The sequence below is a fragment of the Mesoplodon densirostris genome, chromosome 19 (assembly GCF_025265405.1).
Source record: "Mesoplodon densirostris isolate mMesDen1 chromosome 19, mMesDen1 primary haplotype, whole genome shotgun sequence".
Lineage (NCBI taxonomy): Eukaryota > Metazoa > Chordata > Mammalia > Artiodactyla > Ziphiidae > Mesoplodon > Mesoplodon densirostris.
In genome coordinates, this window is record NC_082679.1 from 12157109 (window position 1) to 12173717 (window position 16609).

Below are 16609 nucleotides of genomic sequence, written 5' to 3' on the forward strand. Positions count from 1 at the left end.
TCTCTATATACCCCTCCCAGACTTCATGAGAAGCTGCCTACCTCCTGCCCAGTGGCAGTGGGTCCCTGTTTCCCTCTTCCAGCTCCTAGATCAGTGCCCCTCAGGTATTTTCCTTTCTCTCTCTCTCCTTCTACATTCTTTGATCACCGTCCGCAAGGTCATTCTGGTCACCCTGTGTCCCTCTCTTCTCTTTCCCAGAGTCTCTTTAATGGTTGTCCTTTAGAACCGAAGGGAGAAGGAGGGGTTGAGAAAGGCTTCCAGGTCTCTGGCATCAGGGCCTGGTAGGGTGGTGGTGTGGTCATGAGAGGGGGAGCCCCGGAAGATGGGGAGCGTTCCTGATCACCAGCCCTTCCCCCAGCCTCTGTGCTCACTCCTCCTCCGCCCCCAGGTCTGTATGGTCACTCCGCTGTGTATCACGAGGCCACTGACTCCCTGTACGTGTTTGGGGGCTTCCGCTTCCACGTGGAGCTGGCGGCCCCGTCCCCTGAGGTCTACTCCCTGCGCTGTCCTGACCGCACCTGGAGCCTGCTGGCCCCTTCTCAGGGGGCAAAGGTCAGGAGAAAAGGTCCAGACACATGAGTGTAGGGGGCAGGGGGGAGGGCCCCCCCTTTCCCAGTGCCCCAGGGACTGGCTTGACCTTGGATTCCTACTCTGCCTCCTTCCCGGTACCCCAAGTCTCCCCTTCTTCTCTCTGTGACTTGGAGGTAAGAATCCTAGACCAGGAGGTCAGAGGCCTGGGTTCTGCAGCAGCTCTGCCACACTCTGGGCGTGGCCGTGACAGGTCCCTCCCCTTCCTGGCCTCTCCAGCTGTGCAACGGGACACTGAGGCTCCCTGTGCTTCTGCCTTCAAGGCCAAAGGAGACAGTGTGTGGGAAAGCATGAAACCCTGGGTGTGCTGATTAGAGACAATTGCATTTGCCATCCACAAACATGTTCCCAAGCCCTTCTTGGGGCTGGACCGCAAGGGAGATGGAAGTAAGGGCCCCAGCAGGATACGCCCCGGCCCGGCTGGCGAGGTCACCCAAGAAATGTGGGGCTCATCTCAAGCATCTGAGGCTGGGTTCCTGAGGAACAGCATGGGGTTTGGGGGTTCTGGGAGTTCAGAGAAAGGAGATGGCTGTGGAGACAGCTCTGAGGAATGAGGGAGGCTTCCCGGAGGGAGGAGGTGAGATTTGAAGAAGGTTAGCATTGGGTGGGCTGGTAGGGGCTGGGGCGTGGGGAGGTTTGGAGTGGCGGGTGGGCTGAGAGGGAGCACGAAGAGCGGGCGACCGTGGGCTCTGACAGCCCTTCCTGTCGTGTCTCGCCATCAGCCCCGCCCCCGACTTTTCCACGCCTCAGCCTTGCTAGGGGACACCATGGTGGTCCTCGGGGGGCGCTCGGACCCTGACGAGTTCAGCAGTGATGTTCTGCTCTACCAGGTCAACTGCAACACCTGGCTCCTGCCTGACCTCATCCGTAAGTCCACCACTCTCCCTGGGAGGCCCCGGGACAACCAGGGGGAGCGCTGGCCCTGTCCTGCGACTCTTACTCACTAGGGGTCATTTGGGCCCCTTCAGGCCCCCAAGCGAAGCTCCCGTCCTCTCCACATTATCTAACCACCCACAGAGACACGCTCCTTCTTTTTTTGTCTTAGAAAAGTTTTAAATTCTGTTGATGAAGTAATGATAGTCATTGTAGATAATTTGTAAAATAGGAAGGAAAAAATCCCCCATAATCCCATTCTCTAGAGGCAACGACTGTCATATGTGAGGGTGCTTCCTTCCAGTTCATAGGCTGGAAAGGGATTGTATCTTGCCGTTTTATTTCATTTGACAGTCATTGTAAATGACTGTGTGTGTGTGTCTCTGGGCCTGTCTCCTTTGCTTTTTGTTTCTTTCTCTGACCCTCTGTCTCTAACTCTCTTTCGCTCTTAATCTATTTTTTCCACTATTCTGTGACTCTTTTTTTTTTTTTTTGAGGATTTAAAAAAATTTAGGTGAAATTCACATAACAAAATTAGTCATCGTAAAATGAACAATTCAGCGACATTTAGTACCTTCACAGTGTGGTTCAACCACCACCTTGATCTTGTTCCACAACATTTTTTTTTTTGACTGTGCCATGTGGCATGTAGGATCTTAGTTCCCCGACCAGGGATTGAACCCGCGCCCCCTGCAGTGGAAGCGCAGAGTCTTAACCACTGGACCGCCAGGGAAGTCCCCGGGTTCCACAACATTTGTCTCTGTTCTTATTCCACTCTTTTCTGTTCCTTTTTTCTGTTTATGTGTGTCTCTCTCTCTTGTCTTGCTGTCTGTGTCTGATGCTCTTGTCCTATTTGGCCTTATCTGTCTTCTCTCTGTCTTTTGTTGTCTGTCTCTGCTCTCCTTAGACTGTCTCTCCTCTCAGCATCCCTCTCTGACTGGTACCTTTGTGTGAATCTCTTCCTCGAGTCTCCTGCTCTCTATCTCTGAACTTTGTCTCTCCCCAGGCCCAGCCTCTGTGGGACCACCAATGGAGGAGTCTGTGGCCCATGCTGTGGCGGCGGTAGGGAGTCGCCTGTATATCTCAGGAGGCTTTGGGGGAGTGGCCCTGGGCCGCCTGCTGGCCCTGACCCTGCCCCCTGACCCCTGCCACCTGCTGCCGTCGCCCGAAGCTTGTAACCAGTCTGGGGCCTGTACCTGGTGCCATGGGGCCTGCCTGTCCGGGGACCAGGCCCATAGGTAACCATGGAGACTGACAGCACGTGGGTGGGTGGGTGGGACTGGTGCCCTCCGAAGTGGGTTCTGTGCCAGGCCAGGCTTGTGGGGGGAGGCCTCAGCAGGGTATGGTCTGGTTAGGAGACCAGCTCACATGGCAAAATGGGCAGCTTATCACAGGCAGGGACAGGCTCGGGGACCTCACCGAGTGGGGAGCCCTGTTTGTGGGCTGGGGTTAGCTGAGTCTGAACTGGGCCCTAAATGACCAGTCAAGTTTAGACCATGAGGGTTCAGAAGTGGGGCTGTATCTGGTGTATTTTAGAAACCATCTGAGTTGGGGAAGAATGAGATTGGACAGGTGGGTGGGTCGGCTCAGAAAGGGCTTCCAGTGCCTGGCTGAACTGCGCTCCGTCCAGCTCCAGAGACTCCTTTTCTGGAGTTTGGGAATCCAAACATATCAGGAGGCTGAAGGCGCTGTCCTAGGTTTAGCACAAACTAACTTGACTGCGCAGTTATCCTGCACTGGTATGAGGCTACTAATGTGGTATGAGGCTACTAACGGGCTTTATTTTGTCCCATTAAATGTGTCACCATGTTTACTGCAGAATATTAAAGGGTTTGATTTTTAGGGTGCTCCCCCAGACTCTGCTAGGGGTATTATGTAACAGCGGGTACACCCACTGCTTTCCTGAAACCTGGAAAGTTCTGAAACAGGTGTGCCTTCAAGGGTTTTGAGTAAGGGATTATGGCCCTCCACTGTGGGTGATGGGGAGCCACAGAAGGTTTAAGCAGGAGAGGGCAGGGGCAGGCTTATGAAGGAGGGGGTGGTGAAGGGAGGCTGCAGGTGGAGGCCTGGAAGGGGGAGGCTTGAACTGGGCGGGGAGCTGCAGGGGTGGAGGAGGAGGGGATGGTCAGAGAAGAATTCAGGAGGCAGAGGCCTCGATGGCTGGAGGGCCAAGAGGACATGGGATATCGTCCAGTGTCTCTGGCCTGGGCGATAGGTGGACGTGGGACCATCACAAAGTGAGCTGGGGAGGAGCAGGTTTGGGAGGCCTGTGCTGAGAGCAGTTTGGGGTGCGTATGTGGGGCCTGCAGGATGGTGTCCCCAAGGCAGCAGGAAGAGGCGAGGGTGAGGAGGGAGGGTGGGGCCTGGCTGAATGTGATGAGCCAGACCTCATGCCTCCCCAGGCTGGGCTGTGGTGGTCCCCCCTGCTCTCCAATGCCCCACTCCCCCGAGGAATGTCGACGTCTGCGGACCTGCAGTGAGTGCCTGGCCCGCCATCCCCGGACCCTGCAGCCTGGAGATGGAGAGGTGAATGATGGGGGTGGGGGTGGGAGGGGGGCGTGGCTCAGGCACCACTGAGCTCTTCAGCTGGGATTGGGTGGCAAGAGCTGAGGCTGGAGGGAGGCTGGGGGCCCTGACATCCCCGCTGAGCCCGTATCCCCCCGCCAGGCATCTGCCCCCCGCTGTAAGTGGTGTACCAACTGCCCTGAGGGTGCCTGCATCGGGCGCAATGGGTCCTGCACCTCGGAGAATGACTGTCGCATCAACCAGCGAGAGGTCTTCTGGGCTGGGAACTGCTCGGAGGCCGTGTGTGGGGCGGCCGACTGCAAGCAGTGCACAAGGGAGGGCAAGTGCATGTGGACGCGGCAGTTCAAGAGGACTGGTGAGCGCTGAGGCTTGCTCCCCGAGAGGAGAGTTTTGGGGCCTGGATTCCTGCTCCAAGGACGCAAGGGACTCAGGGACCTGGTTTGAGGGAGGAGGAGGGGAGGGGGCTGGGGGCCCGGACCTGCTTCTAATCCGTGTGCCCCCAACCCCAGGGGAGACCCGCCGCATCCTCTCGGTGCAGCCCACCTATGACTGGACGTGCTTCAGCCACTCTCTGCTGAACGTGTCCCCGATGCCGGTGGAATCATCGCCCCCGCTGCCCTGCCCCACGCCCTGTCACCTGCTGCCCAACTGCACCTCCTGCTTGGACTCCAAGGGCGCAGACGGGGGCTGGCAGCACTGTGTCTGGAGCAGCAGCCTCCAACAGGTACTGACTGCCCCCAGCGGGGTGTGCGGTGGCCCTCCTCCCTGCTGCACACTGACCTTTCTCCAACCCCGCTGCCGCTGTCCTACGTCCGCCTCCATTTCCTTAGGGCTGGTCCCACCACCACACTTTCTCTTTCTTCCCACTTTCTCTTCTCTCGCCCCTTCCAACATCTCTTTCTTCCCTCTTTGCCTTGTTCTTGTTGGGTTTTTTTTGTTTTTTGTTTTTTGGCCACATTGCACGGCTTGGGGGATCTTAGTTCCCTGACCAGAGATCGAACCCGTGACCCCAGTGGAAGCATGGAGTCTTAACCACTGGACCACCAGGGAAGTCCCTCTCCTTGCCTTGTGCGTCTCCCCATCATGTCCCAGCGCCCCCTTCCTGACTCCTCAGCCCTGGTGTCTCTCCAACTCTCAGTTAAGCTCTCCTCGCCCCATCCTTCCCATGACTCAATACCATCTCCCTTCTCCCTCCCACACCTTTCCACTTTCCTCCTCCATCTCTTTCTCTCTACTTTTAGAAGTTTTGGTTGTAAGAAACAGAAACCCACTGGAGCTGGTGTTATTATAAGGAACCGGGGGTATTTGATGTTGTCTGAAGGTAGGAAGTACTATTGCTTCATCCTTCTCGGGCCGCCTGGTCTCTGATCTCAGCCGTTTTCTGCGCGTCTCCATCCTCTGGTTTCTCTCGGCTTGATCATCAACACACACTGCCTCAACTGGCAGACCTTGACCCTCAGTCTATGTGACTTCCTTTTTAAAAAAATTATTTATTTATTTATTTATTTACTTGGCTGCATTGGGTCTTAGTTGCGGCCTGCGGGCTCTTTGTTGCGGCGCGCAGGCTTCTCTGTACTTGTGGCACACGGGCTCAGTAATTGCAGCACACAGGCTTAGTTGCCCCACGGCATGTGGGATCTTAGTTCCTCGACCAGGGGTCGAACCCACGTCCCCTGCATTGGAAGGCGGATTCTTACCCACTGGACCACCAGGGGAGTCTCTATGTGACTTTCTAATTCCAGAGACCACAGTCATCTCTGTGTTCTTCTGTTAGTTCACATTCTCAGGGAAGACTTCAGCTCAGCTCACTAGTTAGATGTCCAGCCGTGGTCCAGTGAGACGTGGCCAGGGAAGGGAAGGAGCACTGCTTCCGACACAGCCATTCAGACCCACCCCTCATCTATGGCTGTGGTCTAGAGAGCTGATTCTTGAACATGGGCATGGTCTGGGGAGGTACAGTCCACCCCTTGGCTGCCCAGTGTGTACTGTCTCATAAAGTCCATTCCAAAGATGCCTCTGGGGGGAATTCCCTGGTGGTCCAGTGATTAGGACTCCGCACTTTCACTGCCAAGGGCCCGGGTTCAATTCCTGGTCAGGGAACTAAGATCCCACAAGCCGTGTGGTACGGCTGAAAAACAAAACAAAACAAAAAAACCAAAGATACCTCTGCCTGGCATGATTTAGCTGTCCCAGTGGCAGACACAGGGAGTCAACCCCAGCCCCACCCCAGCAGGAGATAAGGAAGCTTCAGCTACTGCTGTCATATCCAGAAACAGTGTCACTGGGCCAGAGTTGTGAGTCTGTCTACTCCTCATTCATCTTTATTGGGCGAGATTGTGCAAGACCCAACTGAGGCGTGATTACTCACCATCTCACAACCCAAGAGCCTGCACGAGTCTTTGGTAAAATAGGAGTGCTATCAGCAGACCCTGTCTGGGGTGTTTTCCAACACCAACAACCAGTTCTCCAGTTCTCTGGACGCCAACTGTGTGCTCAACAATTCAGTTAATTTCTGACACTATCTACCTGAAATCAGAGTCAGGTCCCACAGGCTAAAGTGTTCAGTTCCACAAGACTGCTCCCACTTCAGATGCCAGCCACAAATCCAGGCTAACTGGCTGTAAATTGGGGGTTCCTACCACCCCCTCTGCAGGTTTGATAATTTGCTAGAATGGCTCACAGAACTCAGAGAAACATTTACTTACTAACACTGGTTTATTATAAAGGATACAACTCAGGAAGAGCCGAACAGAAGAGGTGAATAGGGCAAGGCCTGCAGTGTCCATGCCTTTACTGGACATGCCACCCTCCCAGAAGATGCATTCATCAACCTGGAAGCTCTCTGAATCTCGTTGTTGTTCTTTTTTTTTTGGCCATGCCGCGCAGCTTACGGGATCTTAGTTCCCCAACCAGGGATTGAACCCCAGCCCACAGCAGTGAAAGCACAGAGTCCTAACCACTGGACCGCCAGGGAAGTCCCCTGAATCTCATTGTTCAAGTGTTTTTATAGAGCTCAGTCTCTCCCCTGACCCCTGGTGGGTGAGTGGGGCTCTAATCACTTGGTTTTTCTGCTGACTCCCCTAAGTCACCCCGTTAGCATAAACTCAGGTGTAAAAGGGGTTCCTTATGAACAGCAAAAGACATCCCCACCGCTCAGGAACCCCTATGTGTTTTAGTAGCTCAGTACCAGGAACCGGGGACAAAGACCAGATACATTTTTGTATCATACCACACCGTCCCATAGGAAGGTCGTCCAAATTAGATGGGAGGATGTATGTAGAGCCTGGAGCCCGGCCTGCTATTCAGTAAAAACTCAGTAACATCCCCACGTTCCACCCACGGGGAGGATTGCCAGTCTCCGCTGTCTGGGACACACCAAGAGGGTCAATGCAGCGGCTGGGAGTGGGGGGTGCTCCCCGTGGGGCTCTCAGCGTGGCTGCAAGGGCAGAGGTCCCCTGCGGTGGCACCTCTAACAAGCAGAGACCTCTCGTCCTCAAGCCGGGGGGCCTTCCGGTGATACAGGTCCTCCCTAAATATTATTGAGATTTCCATTATTTGTCTTTATTGGGATCCCAAGGACTGGAAGGCAACACCAGAGAGCCTGCAGGCAGCTCAGGAGGTGTGAGGCCGGAGGGAGTGGTGGGGCGGCTGAATGGAGAGCGCGGCGGAGCTGATGCTGCATGGGCATGTCAGAGGGCTGCTGCCAGATCTTCTGATTTCTGGGAAAATCAGTTGAAACTGTTGGCTCAGGTGTTTTAAAAACACAGATCAATCGTAACAGGTGCGCAGACCAGACCTGTTGTGATTTCGCTCAAGGGCAGCCTTATTTTAACAGTCAGGCATTGTTCTTCTGAATGCCTTTGGCCTCAGAGCCTGGGGCAGACAACAAGGTGCTCTCTTCCCTGGCTGGCTGGCTGGCTGGCTGGCTTCTTCCCTCCTTCCCTTTGTCCTTTTATGGCTGGCTTCTTCCCTCCTTCCCTTTGTCCTTTTACCAAATTCTTCACTGAGCACCTTCCTTGTGCCGGGCACTTTGCTAAGCTGTGGGCATATGTCAGCAGATGAGCTAGGATCCTGCATCTCTTCCAGGAACACAGGAAATGCAGTTTGTGGTATTGGGCAGCATCACATTTGGCCATTAGGGGGGTCCCAGCAGAAGGTGCTGAACAGACTGGAGCCTCGGGCTTCTCTTGGCCCCCTTCCAGATTGCCCCTCTGTTTGTCAAAGGGTGCACTAAATTCAGATCTGGAAGCCTAACCTGGAGGAGAATTTGGCTCTGGCAGTTCAGCCAGGCTCGGCTCATCCCCGGCGTAACCCGTAGGGACTCTGAGCTCCGGCCACAGCTATCAGGGTTTTCTATTTCAGGACTGCATGGTTGCTTTGTTTCTTCCTAAGTGCTTCCAGACAGCCAGCCTAGACTAATCTCTTTCCTCTTATACTTCACTTAAGGCCCAAGCCGTAAATAAAATGCTCTCATACACTGAGGTAAGTTCCCAGGAGTGTGAACCTTGTTGAGCACCGTGTCTGGGTCGCAGGACACGATGAGTGATGGTGTGTGAGCTGCTGCGCAGCCCCTGACCACGGACTCCTCAACTTCCCAGCCAAGGGCGGCAGGATCCTGTTGCCCCAGCAGCTGGGTCCATGTCCTAAAAGGCTGTGGCTGGCAACCCCCGTCCTGATGCTTGTTTCTTTTTCCGCCTGGGATCATTGCCTTTCTTTGAGTGTAAGAAACAGCTGCATCCCAAGCCAGGTGGGTAAAGGGGCTCATGATACCAACACACTGGTGCCTCTTGTAACCCAGGTGGAAAGTGCAGCCAGGCCCTACCAGGGACTGGAGGTGGAGCCTGGAAAGCTGCCTGTCTCCCTGTCTTTGGGGTGTGTGATTCTCATCTCTGCTTCCTTCTGTCTCTGCTCTTTTCTTGCCTCTCTCTGTTCTCTTCATTTGCTGTCATTTGTTCATCCAAACGGCCCAGCCAGCCCTAGTCCACACACTCTAGTTTCAAGGATGTCCCTAGCCTGACTTCTGGTCTGAACTTCTAGTTACAAATGCCAAGGAGGGAGAATGTGATGGCCCCAGCTGATGTCCATTTTGGTCCACCCGGTTGTGGCCAGCAGGGGTGAGATCTCTGAGAAGAGGGTGCAATCCAGGAAGATACCCAGGAGGTGTTTGTTTGATCTTCTTTCTCTGCCACTTCCCCTCCCCTATAGTGTCTGAGCCCCTCCTACCTGCCCCTGCGATGTATGGCTGGAGGCTGCGGGCGGCTGCTCCGAGGGCCCGAGAGCTGCTCCCTGGGCTGTGCTCAGGCAACCCAGTGCGCCCTGTGCCTGCGGCGGCCCCACTGCGGCTGGTGTGCCTGGGGGGGCCAGGATGGGGGTGGCCGCTGCCTGGAGGGTGGACTCAGCGGCCCCCGCGATGGTGAGACGGGTTTTCGGATGGGGTGAGTGGGGCTGGCTCCTGTCTGCGTTCTGACGTGGGGTTTGGCACAGAGAACGTGGAGGGGCGCTGGGGGCTCTCACAGGTGGCACTCGGGAAGGGGGAACAAGGGCCCAGGTGGCTAGGCGAGTGGTTCAGAGGCCTCCACGGTGAAGCCCTGTATCCTTGTGCCAGGGCTGACATGTGGGCGACCTGGGGCCTCCTGGGCCTTCCTGTCCTGCCCCCCTGAGGACGAGTGTGCAAACGGGCACCACGACTGCAACGAAACACAGAACTGCCACGACCGGCCCCACGGTTACGAGTGCAGCTGCAAGACGGGCTACACCATGGACAAGTGAGCCTACAGGCCAGACGGGGGGGCTTGGGTGGGGTTGAGGGGAGCGGGGCCAGGCAGACCGTGGGGTGGGAGAGTCTGTGGGGAGCGGTAGAGGACGGGGCATGGATCAAAGTGGGACACAAGAAAACATAGTCCAAGGTGTGGAGGAGGGTGTGAGGGCGGGGGCTAGGTCGTGGAGGGCAAGGTTGGCCAGTTAGTTTAACAGGGTACCCTGGGAAGGGGGTCATCGCCCCTGGAGGAGGCGCCGGGCTGGACCCGGGGCAGGGGAGTGATGCAGCGGACTGGGGGGTGGACTAGTTGCGAAGAGGGTGGGCTGGCCGGTGGTGGCCTCAGAGGCGCAGCTGGGTGTGCTTTTGGGAGGGAGCGGCCCGCTGCCCTGCGCTGACTCCTGCCCCACCCCTGCAGCGTGACGGGCCTGTGCCGCCCCGTGTGCGCCCAGGGCTGCGTGAACGGCTCATGCGTGGAGCCCGACCACTGCCGCTGCCACTTCGGCTTTGTCGGCCACAACTGCTCCACAGAGTGTCGCTGCAACCGCCACAGCGAGTGCGCCGGTGTGGGGGCCCGCGACCACTGCCTGCTCTGCCACAATCACACCAAGGTGTCCGTCCGGGACCTCAGGCCCTCGCCCCGGGCCTCTGTGCCTTCAGCCTACACTCAGGCACCTTGAGCCTCCTTCCAAGCCCCAGTGAGCTAGGCACAGGGCGGAGGGGGCCTAGCCCTATCCCAGGGGAGCACGAGAGGACCCTGGGGACACCGTCTGGGTCTGTATCACAGAGGGGCCGCCCTGGATAGCGGGACAGAATTAGTACTGGACCAGGGAGGGGGATCCCGTGGAGGAGCATCTGGGATCCTGTGGGGAAGGGCTTTCTGAGCTCAACCCTTGGGGCTGAAGGGGCGTGAAACCCCATCACTGGAGGTGTGCAAGTGAAGGCAGCGGGCTAAATGGCAGATGGGCTGGGGCTGCCCAAGCCAAATGCCTGCGCTGTTGCTTCCCTCCCCTGGTGCTCCCAGAACCTTCCCCCACTCTCACACCCACTGTGACTCTTCACCCCCTCTGACCGCCCTGTCCCTGGCTTCCAGGGCAGCCACTGTGAGCAGTGCCTCCCCCTGTTCGTGGGTTCAGCCGTGGGGGGCGGAACCTGCCGGCCCTGCCACGCCTTTTGTCGGGGCAACAGCCAGGTCTGCGTCTCCAGGAAGGAGCTTGAAATGGCCAGGAGGGAGCCGGAGAAGTACTCGTTGGATCCAGATGAGGTGAAAGAGGCTGGGGTCCTGAACTCCCGGGTCTGAAGGAGGAGGGGGCCGGGGGCTTGGACTCCTAGTCTGAGGGAGGAGGAGGCTGCTGGGGTCTGGACTCCTGGCTCTGAGGGAGGAGGGGCTGGTCCATGCCTTTTTGTGATCACCCTGTCCTTCCTTGGCCAGATCGAAAACTGGGTGACAGAGGGTCCTAGTGAAGACGAGGCCGTGTGTGTGAACTGCCAGAATAATAGCTATGGGGACAAATGTGAGAGCTGCCTCCATGGCTACTTCCTCCTCGATGGGAAGTGCACCAAGTAAGTGGAAGGGGGGCCAGGAACCCTTGCCCCGCTCGGTAGGAATAGCTCTGGGTGCCAGGCTCCCCTCTCTCCAGTCCTCTGCCCTCAGTCAGGAAAGGATGAGATCCCCTGAGGCAGGGGTTGGGGGCGATGAACTAGACTCAGGTGGGAGACCCTCTCCCTCAGGCCAGTGCTGAAATGCAGGCTACCCAGCAGCCCTGGTGGAGACTCTTGGGCAAAAAGAGAGAGGGCCCTGAGGGAGAGGCCTCAAGACAGCCTCCCCATTCCACCCCCTTCCTTCTGAATGGTCAGTAAGCCCTGGAGTCCGTCCATCCTGGGTTCTAATCCTGACTCTGCCACTTAACAGCACTGTGGCCTTGGGGTAAACGGCTTGACCTCTGTGAGCCTCAGTTTCCTCTTCTGGCCTCATGGATTGGAGCTCACGTTTGCAGCATCCAGCCTGGGCCCCTGTAGGTCATGGGAGCTCTATAACCCCCGTCTTCTTCCCTCTCTTCAGATGTCAGTGTAATGGCCATGCGGACACATGTAACGAGCAGGACGGGACAGGCTGCCCGTGTCAGAACAACACCGAGACGGGCACGTGCCAGGGCAGCTCCCCCAGTGACCGCCGGGACTGCTACAAATACCAGGTGCGGCTGGAGAAGCAAGTTATGGGCCAAGGGCCCCATGCCCAGAAGAGGTCAGAGCTGGGATGAGGTAGCCTGGCCTGGGCAGGACTGACAACGTGGTTCCGATATCTGTGGCCATGGGGATCAAGGTCAACTTGATAGACTGTTCCTGAGCCCTAGTCAGTTTCAGGACCCGGGCGGTGATGCTGGGATCCCAGAAATGAGCCTCTTGTGGGCGGTGGAGGTGAGGAGATGGACTCCATTACGGATAGTCACAACTTAAAGATTGCAGATGCCAGGAAAACTCATCTCGTAGTAGCTTAAGCAAAAAAGAAAATGCGTTGGCTCTCAAAACTGAGGTCTGGAGTCCACTTCAGGAATGGCCAGATCCGGGTGCTCACACAATGCAGTCAGGAGTCCTTCTTTCCCTGGATCTTGACTCTGCTATCCTCTGGGTTGGCTTCATTCTCAGGCAAGTTTTCGCTCAAGTGGCGGCCCTCACCTGATCACTTTAGGCCAGTAGGGGATCTCATATTATTACTAATACCCATATGCAAATTCCCCTTGAGTCCATATCCCCTTTCTTCAGCTGGGGGGCTCCTGGAGCCCCTGTACTGACTGCCTGGTTGGTTACTGTGTTGCAGGCTCACCTCCCACAGAGGGGATATTCCATATTCCTTCCTTGGAGTACAGCTCCTACCAGTCCACCCACCTACCTTCTCTCTAGTTCCAGAAGGAAGAGAGAATCCCTTGCTTGCCTCAGTCTCCCTACCCATCTATTGGCAAAGATGCGACTACACCCAAATGGTGACAGAGCTTCACAAGCCTTACTGACCCCTAACATTTCCATCCAAGACCAGAATTTTTTCTTTTTCTTTCTTTTTTTTTTTTTCAGCCTTGCCGTGCGGCATGCGTGATCTTAGTTCCCCAACCGGGGATCGAACCCGTGCCCCCTGCATTGGGAGCTCAGAGTCTTAACCACTGGACTGCCAGGGAAGTCCCCAGAATTTTTGCTTGCTTGATGCATAATCAAAAGGCCCATTGGTCTTTGTCAAAACAGACAGCTTCAGAGCTTAATTCAGACCTCCTCCTCCAGCAGCTCTGTTGGTAGCTCTGAAACAGCAGTTTCTTTAGCTTCTAATGATAGCAGTAGTGGTTAGTATGTAAGGAGTGCCTGCCCTAGATACAGTAGAGACAGCACAGCCATGGAAGGGTCCTGAAGGCTGTGCTAGGGCCTCGGTGAGCTGTGGGCATAAGAGCAAAAGGAGGCTCAGAGACTTGTCCCAGGTCAGACAGCTGGCTGGGTTTGGAGCTTGGACTGACCCTGGTCAATCCCAGAGATTGAGTGGTTTCCACTGGACTACAGGAATCAAAAGAGCTGTTATCCAGCCAACTCATTCACTCAACACCTATTTACTGAGCACCTAATATATGCCAGGCACTGTGCAAGGCACTGGGACACAGTAGGGAACAAAACAGGCAAAATGTTCTGTCCTCAGGGAATTCATGGAAGAGTCCAGCAACCAACAAATGAATATGTCAGACATGCAGTGTGTTAGTGATGCACAGTAAGGAGGAAAATTAAGCAGAAAGGAGGGCTAGGAAATGTTGGGGGCGGAAATGGTAGATACAGTGGCCAAGGAAGGCCTCAGGGAGAATGTGACACTTGAGTAAAGACATTCAAACATGGGGGGCGGGGGGCCGGGCAGGCAGGAGAGTGATCCAAGCAGAGGCTCAACCAGTGCAAAGGCCCTGAGGCAGGACCTACCCAATACAGTCCAGAAACAGCAAGGCTAGCAGGCAAGGCTGGCTCACCTCTGCTGGGCCTGTGATTTCAGTAGTGTTTGCTATCTGTGTACAGAGGAGGAATCTCCAGTTCAGCAAGGTTAAGTCACTGTTCCAAGGCCACACAGCTAGTGAGGAGGTGGAGCCAGGATTCAACAGAGCTCCTCATCGCTGTGCCTCAGAGTTCAGAGGCCTTGCCGTTGGGGCGCTGTGGTCACTGGGTTGACACCAGGAACAGCAGTGCTGGAGTGTAGGATGCTGTTAGTGTCCACACTGTGTCAGGGAAATCCAGGGGGGTCACAAGGCAGCTGCTGGGACACTGTGGAAACCCAGGGCAGGGGCTCCTTACCAGTAGGTGCAAAATATCAGTCCTCCTTCGAGGAGGGCTGGACCCTGAGTTCAGCTCTGACGGCTGCTTCCACTCCCTGCCCTGCCCGCAGTGTGCCAAGTGCCGGGAGTCATTCCACGGGAGCCCGCTGGGTGGCCAGCAGTGTTACCGCCTCATCTCTGTGGAGCAGGAGTACTGCCTGGACCCCACGTCCCAGGCCAACTGTTTCCATGAGCCAAAGCGCCGTGCTCTGGGCCCCGGGCGCACTGTCCTCTTTGGTGTGCAGCCCAAGTTCACCAATGTGGACATCCGCCTGACGCTGGACGTGACCTTCGGCGCCGTGGACCTCTATGTCTCCACCTCCTATGACACCTTCGTGGTCCGGGTGGCCCCCGACACTGGCGTCCACACCGTACACATCCAGCCACCACCGCCTCCCCCAGCCCCCCCACCCCCTGCTGACGGTGGGCCCCGGGGGGCTGGGGATCTGGGGGGACCCGGGGCCGGAGGTGGGCCGGCCACCCCAGCGGAGCCACGAGTGCGGGAGGTGTGGCCACGGGGCCTGATCACCTACGTGACGGTGACAGAGCCATCCGTGGTACTGGTGGTCCGTGGCGTGCGGGACCGGCTGGTCATCACCTACCCGCACGAGCACCATACCCTCAAGTCCAGCCGTTTCTACCTGCTCCTGCTGGGCGTGGGAGACCCAAGTGGGCCCAGTGCTAATGGCTCGGCCGACTCGCAGGGCCTGCTCTTCTTCCGGCAGGACCAGGCCCACATCGACCTGTTTGTCTTCTTCTCCGTCTTCTTCTCCTGCTTCTTCCTCTTCCTCTCGCTCTGCGTGCTGCTCTGGAAGGCCAAGCAGGCCCTGGATCAGCGGCAGGAACAGCGCCGGCACCTGCAAGAAATGACCAAGATGGCCAGCCGCCCCTTCGCCAAGGTCACCGTCTGCTTCCCACCCGACCCTGCTGCCCCAGCCCCCGCCTGGAAGCCGGCCGGTCTCCCACCACCCGCCTTCCGCCGCTCTGAGCCCTTCTTGGCACCCTTGCTGCTGACGGGGGCCGGCGGGCCCTGGGGACCCGTGGGAGGGAGCTGCTGCCCACCAGCCATCCCTGCCACCACTGCCGGCCTGCGAGCCGGGCCTATCACCCTCGAGCCCACTGAAGATGGCATGGCCGGCGTGGCCACCCTGTTGCTCCAGCTGCCTGGGGGGCCCCACGCACCCAACGGCGCCTGCCTGGGGTCAGCCCTCGTCACTCTGCGGCACAGGCTGCATGAGTACTGTGGGGGGAGCGGGGGTGCTGGGGGCGGTGGGCACGGGGCTGGTGCAGGCCGGAAGGGACTGCTGAGCCAGGACAACCTCACCAGCATGTCTCTCTGACCCGTGGTGGGACCCTCAGCCACAGCAGTTGAGTCCCCTGAGGGGGCCGCCCTGGACCTGGGGCCCCTCCACCTGGGACACTGTGTCCTCAGAGACCTCTGGTTTCCTTCCCCTGGGCGGGGTGGGGTGGGGTGGGGTGGTCCCCAGACAGGGCCTTCTTTGTTCTGCATTCAACAATTATTTATTGAATACCTACTATGTGCCAGGCACTGTTGAAGGCACTGGGCAGAGCGGGAAGCAAGACAGCCAAGGTTCCCCGATCTCGTGGGATTTAGGTTCTAGTGAAGGGAGCCCGTCGGCATGCATGCACGCGCACGTGCACACACAGACAGATGAGTCAGGCCATTGCGAATGGGACGAGTGCCGTGAGGTAGCAACGGGACGTGGCCGTGAGGAACCTTGGGGTAGTCAGTTGGTCACTGTGCGAAGCTAGACTTTAAGAAGGAAACTGGCCGTGGGAGGAGCTGTGGGAAGTGGGATCCAGGCAGAGGGAACTGCAAGGACAAAGGCCCTGAGGCGGGAACCAGCTTCTGTTACTGGAAGGATGGGAAAGCTGGCCAGTGTGACCCAGACCAAGTGTGAAGAGGAGATGAGGTCAGGGTCAGGCAGGGGGCGGATCACCCAGGGCCTGTGGGCCACACATAGGGTTTGGGGTTTTATTCTCAGGGCATTGGGTGGCCACTGGACAGTTTTAGGAGGGAGAATGACAGGATCCGATGTATTTAAGAGGTCACTCAGCTGTGTGGAGAGTGGACTGGAGACGGTGAGAGAGCGTCAGCAGGGGGACAAGAGACGGGCCTGATCACGGAAGTGGCCGCGAGAAGAGGAGTCGGGAACAGATGCAGGCTGTGGGTGGAAGGATGTGACGATGGTGTGGACATCGGAGTGAGGGAGGCAAGGAGTCCAGGCTGACCCCAACTTTGTGGCCCAAACTGTGGGTGGAAGGTGGGCTTATAAAGACGGGGCAGACTGGAGCTGTGGGGGGAGACCAGGAGTCCAGCTTTAGACCTAAGATCCCCTTTAGAGACATCTCTTCGGGTAGGTCCAAGCAGGGAAACAGAGTCACCCGGAGTATTTCAGCAAAGGGAGCTGAGTGCGGGGATTGGCTGTACTGGTGAGGGACGCTGCCGAGAAGAGATGGGACAGTGGGGCAGCCCAGGGGCGAGCCAGAGCAGGCTGCTGCTGCTGCCGCCGCTCGG

General features: G+C 57.2%; 1 protein-coding gene across 2 annotated transcripts in view; it reads left to right on the forward strand.

Moving 5' to 3' along the window:
* MEGF8 (multiple EGF like domains 8) overlaps positions 1–15531 on the forward strand; it is a 41653-nt gene extending 26122 nt beyond the window's left edge. For both annotated transcript variants that reach the window (XM_060083505.1, XM_060083506.1), the window contains 13 exons: positions 389–552; positions 1311–1455; positions 2468–2699; positions 3864–3987; positions 4129–4342; positions 4497–4711; positions 9193–9400; positions 9593–9752; positions 10161–10353; positions 10836–11006; positions 11175–11305; positions 11805–11937; positions 14142–15531. In XM_060083505.1, the coding sequence (XP_059939488.1) occupies positions 389–552; positions 1311–1455; positions 2468–2699; positions 3864–3987; positions 4129–4342; positions 4497–4711; positions 9193–9400; positions 9593–9752; positions 10161–10353; positions 10836–11006; positions 11175–11305; positions 11805–11937; positions 14142–15410 (3359 nt within the window). In that variant the 3' untranslated portion in view covers positions 15411–15531. The remainder of the gene's footprint in view (positions 1–388; positions 553–1310; positions 1456–2467; positions 2700–3863; positions 3988–4128; positions 4343–4496; positions 4712–9192; positions 9401–9592; positions 9753–10160; positions 10354–10835; positions 11007–11174; positions 11306–11804; positions 11938–14141) is intronic.
* The last annotated feature ends 1078 nt before the right edge of the window (positions 15532–16609 follow it).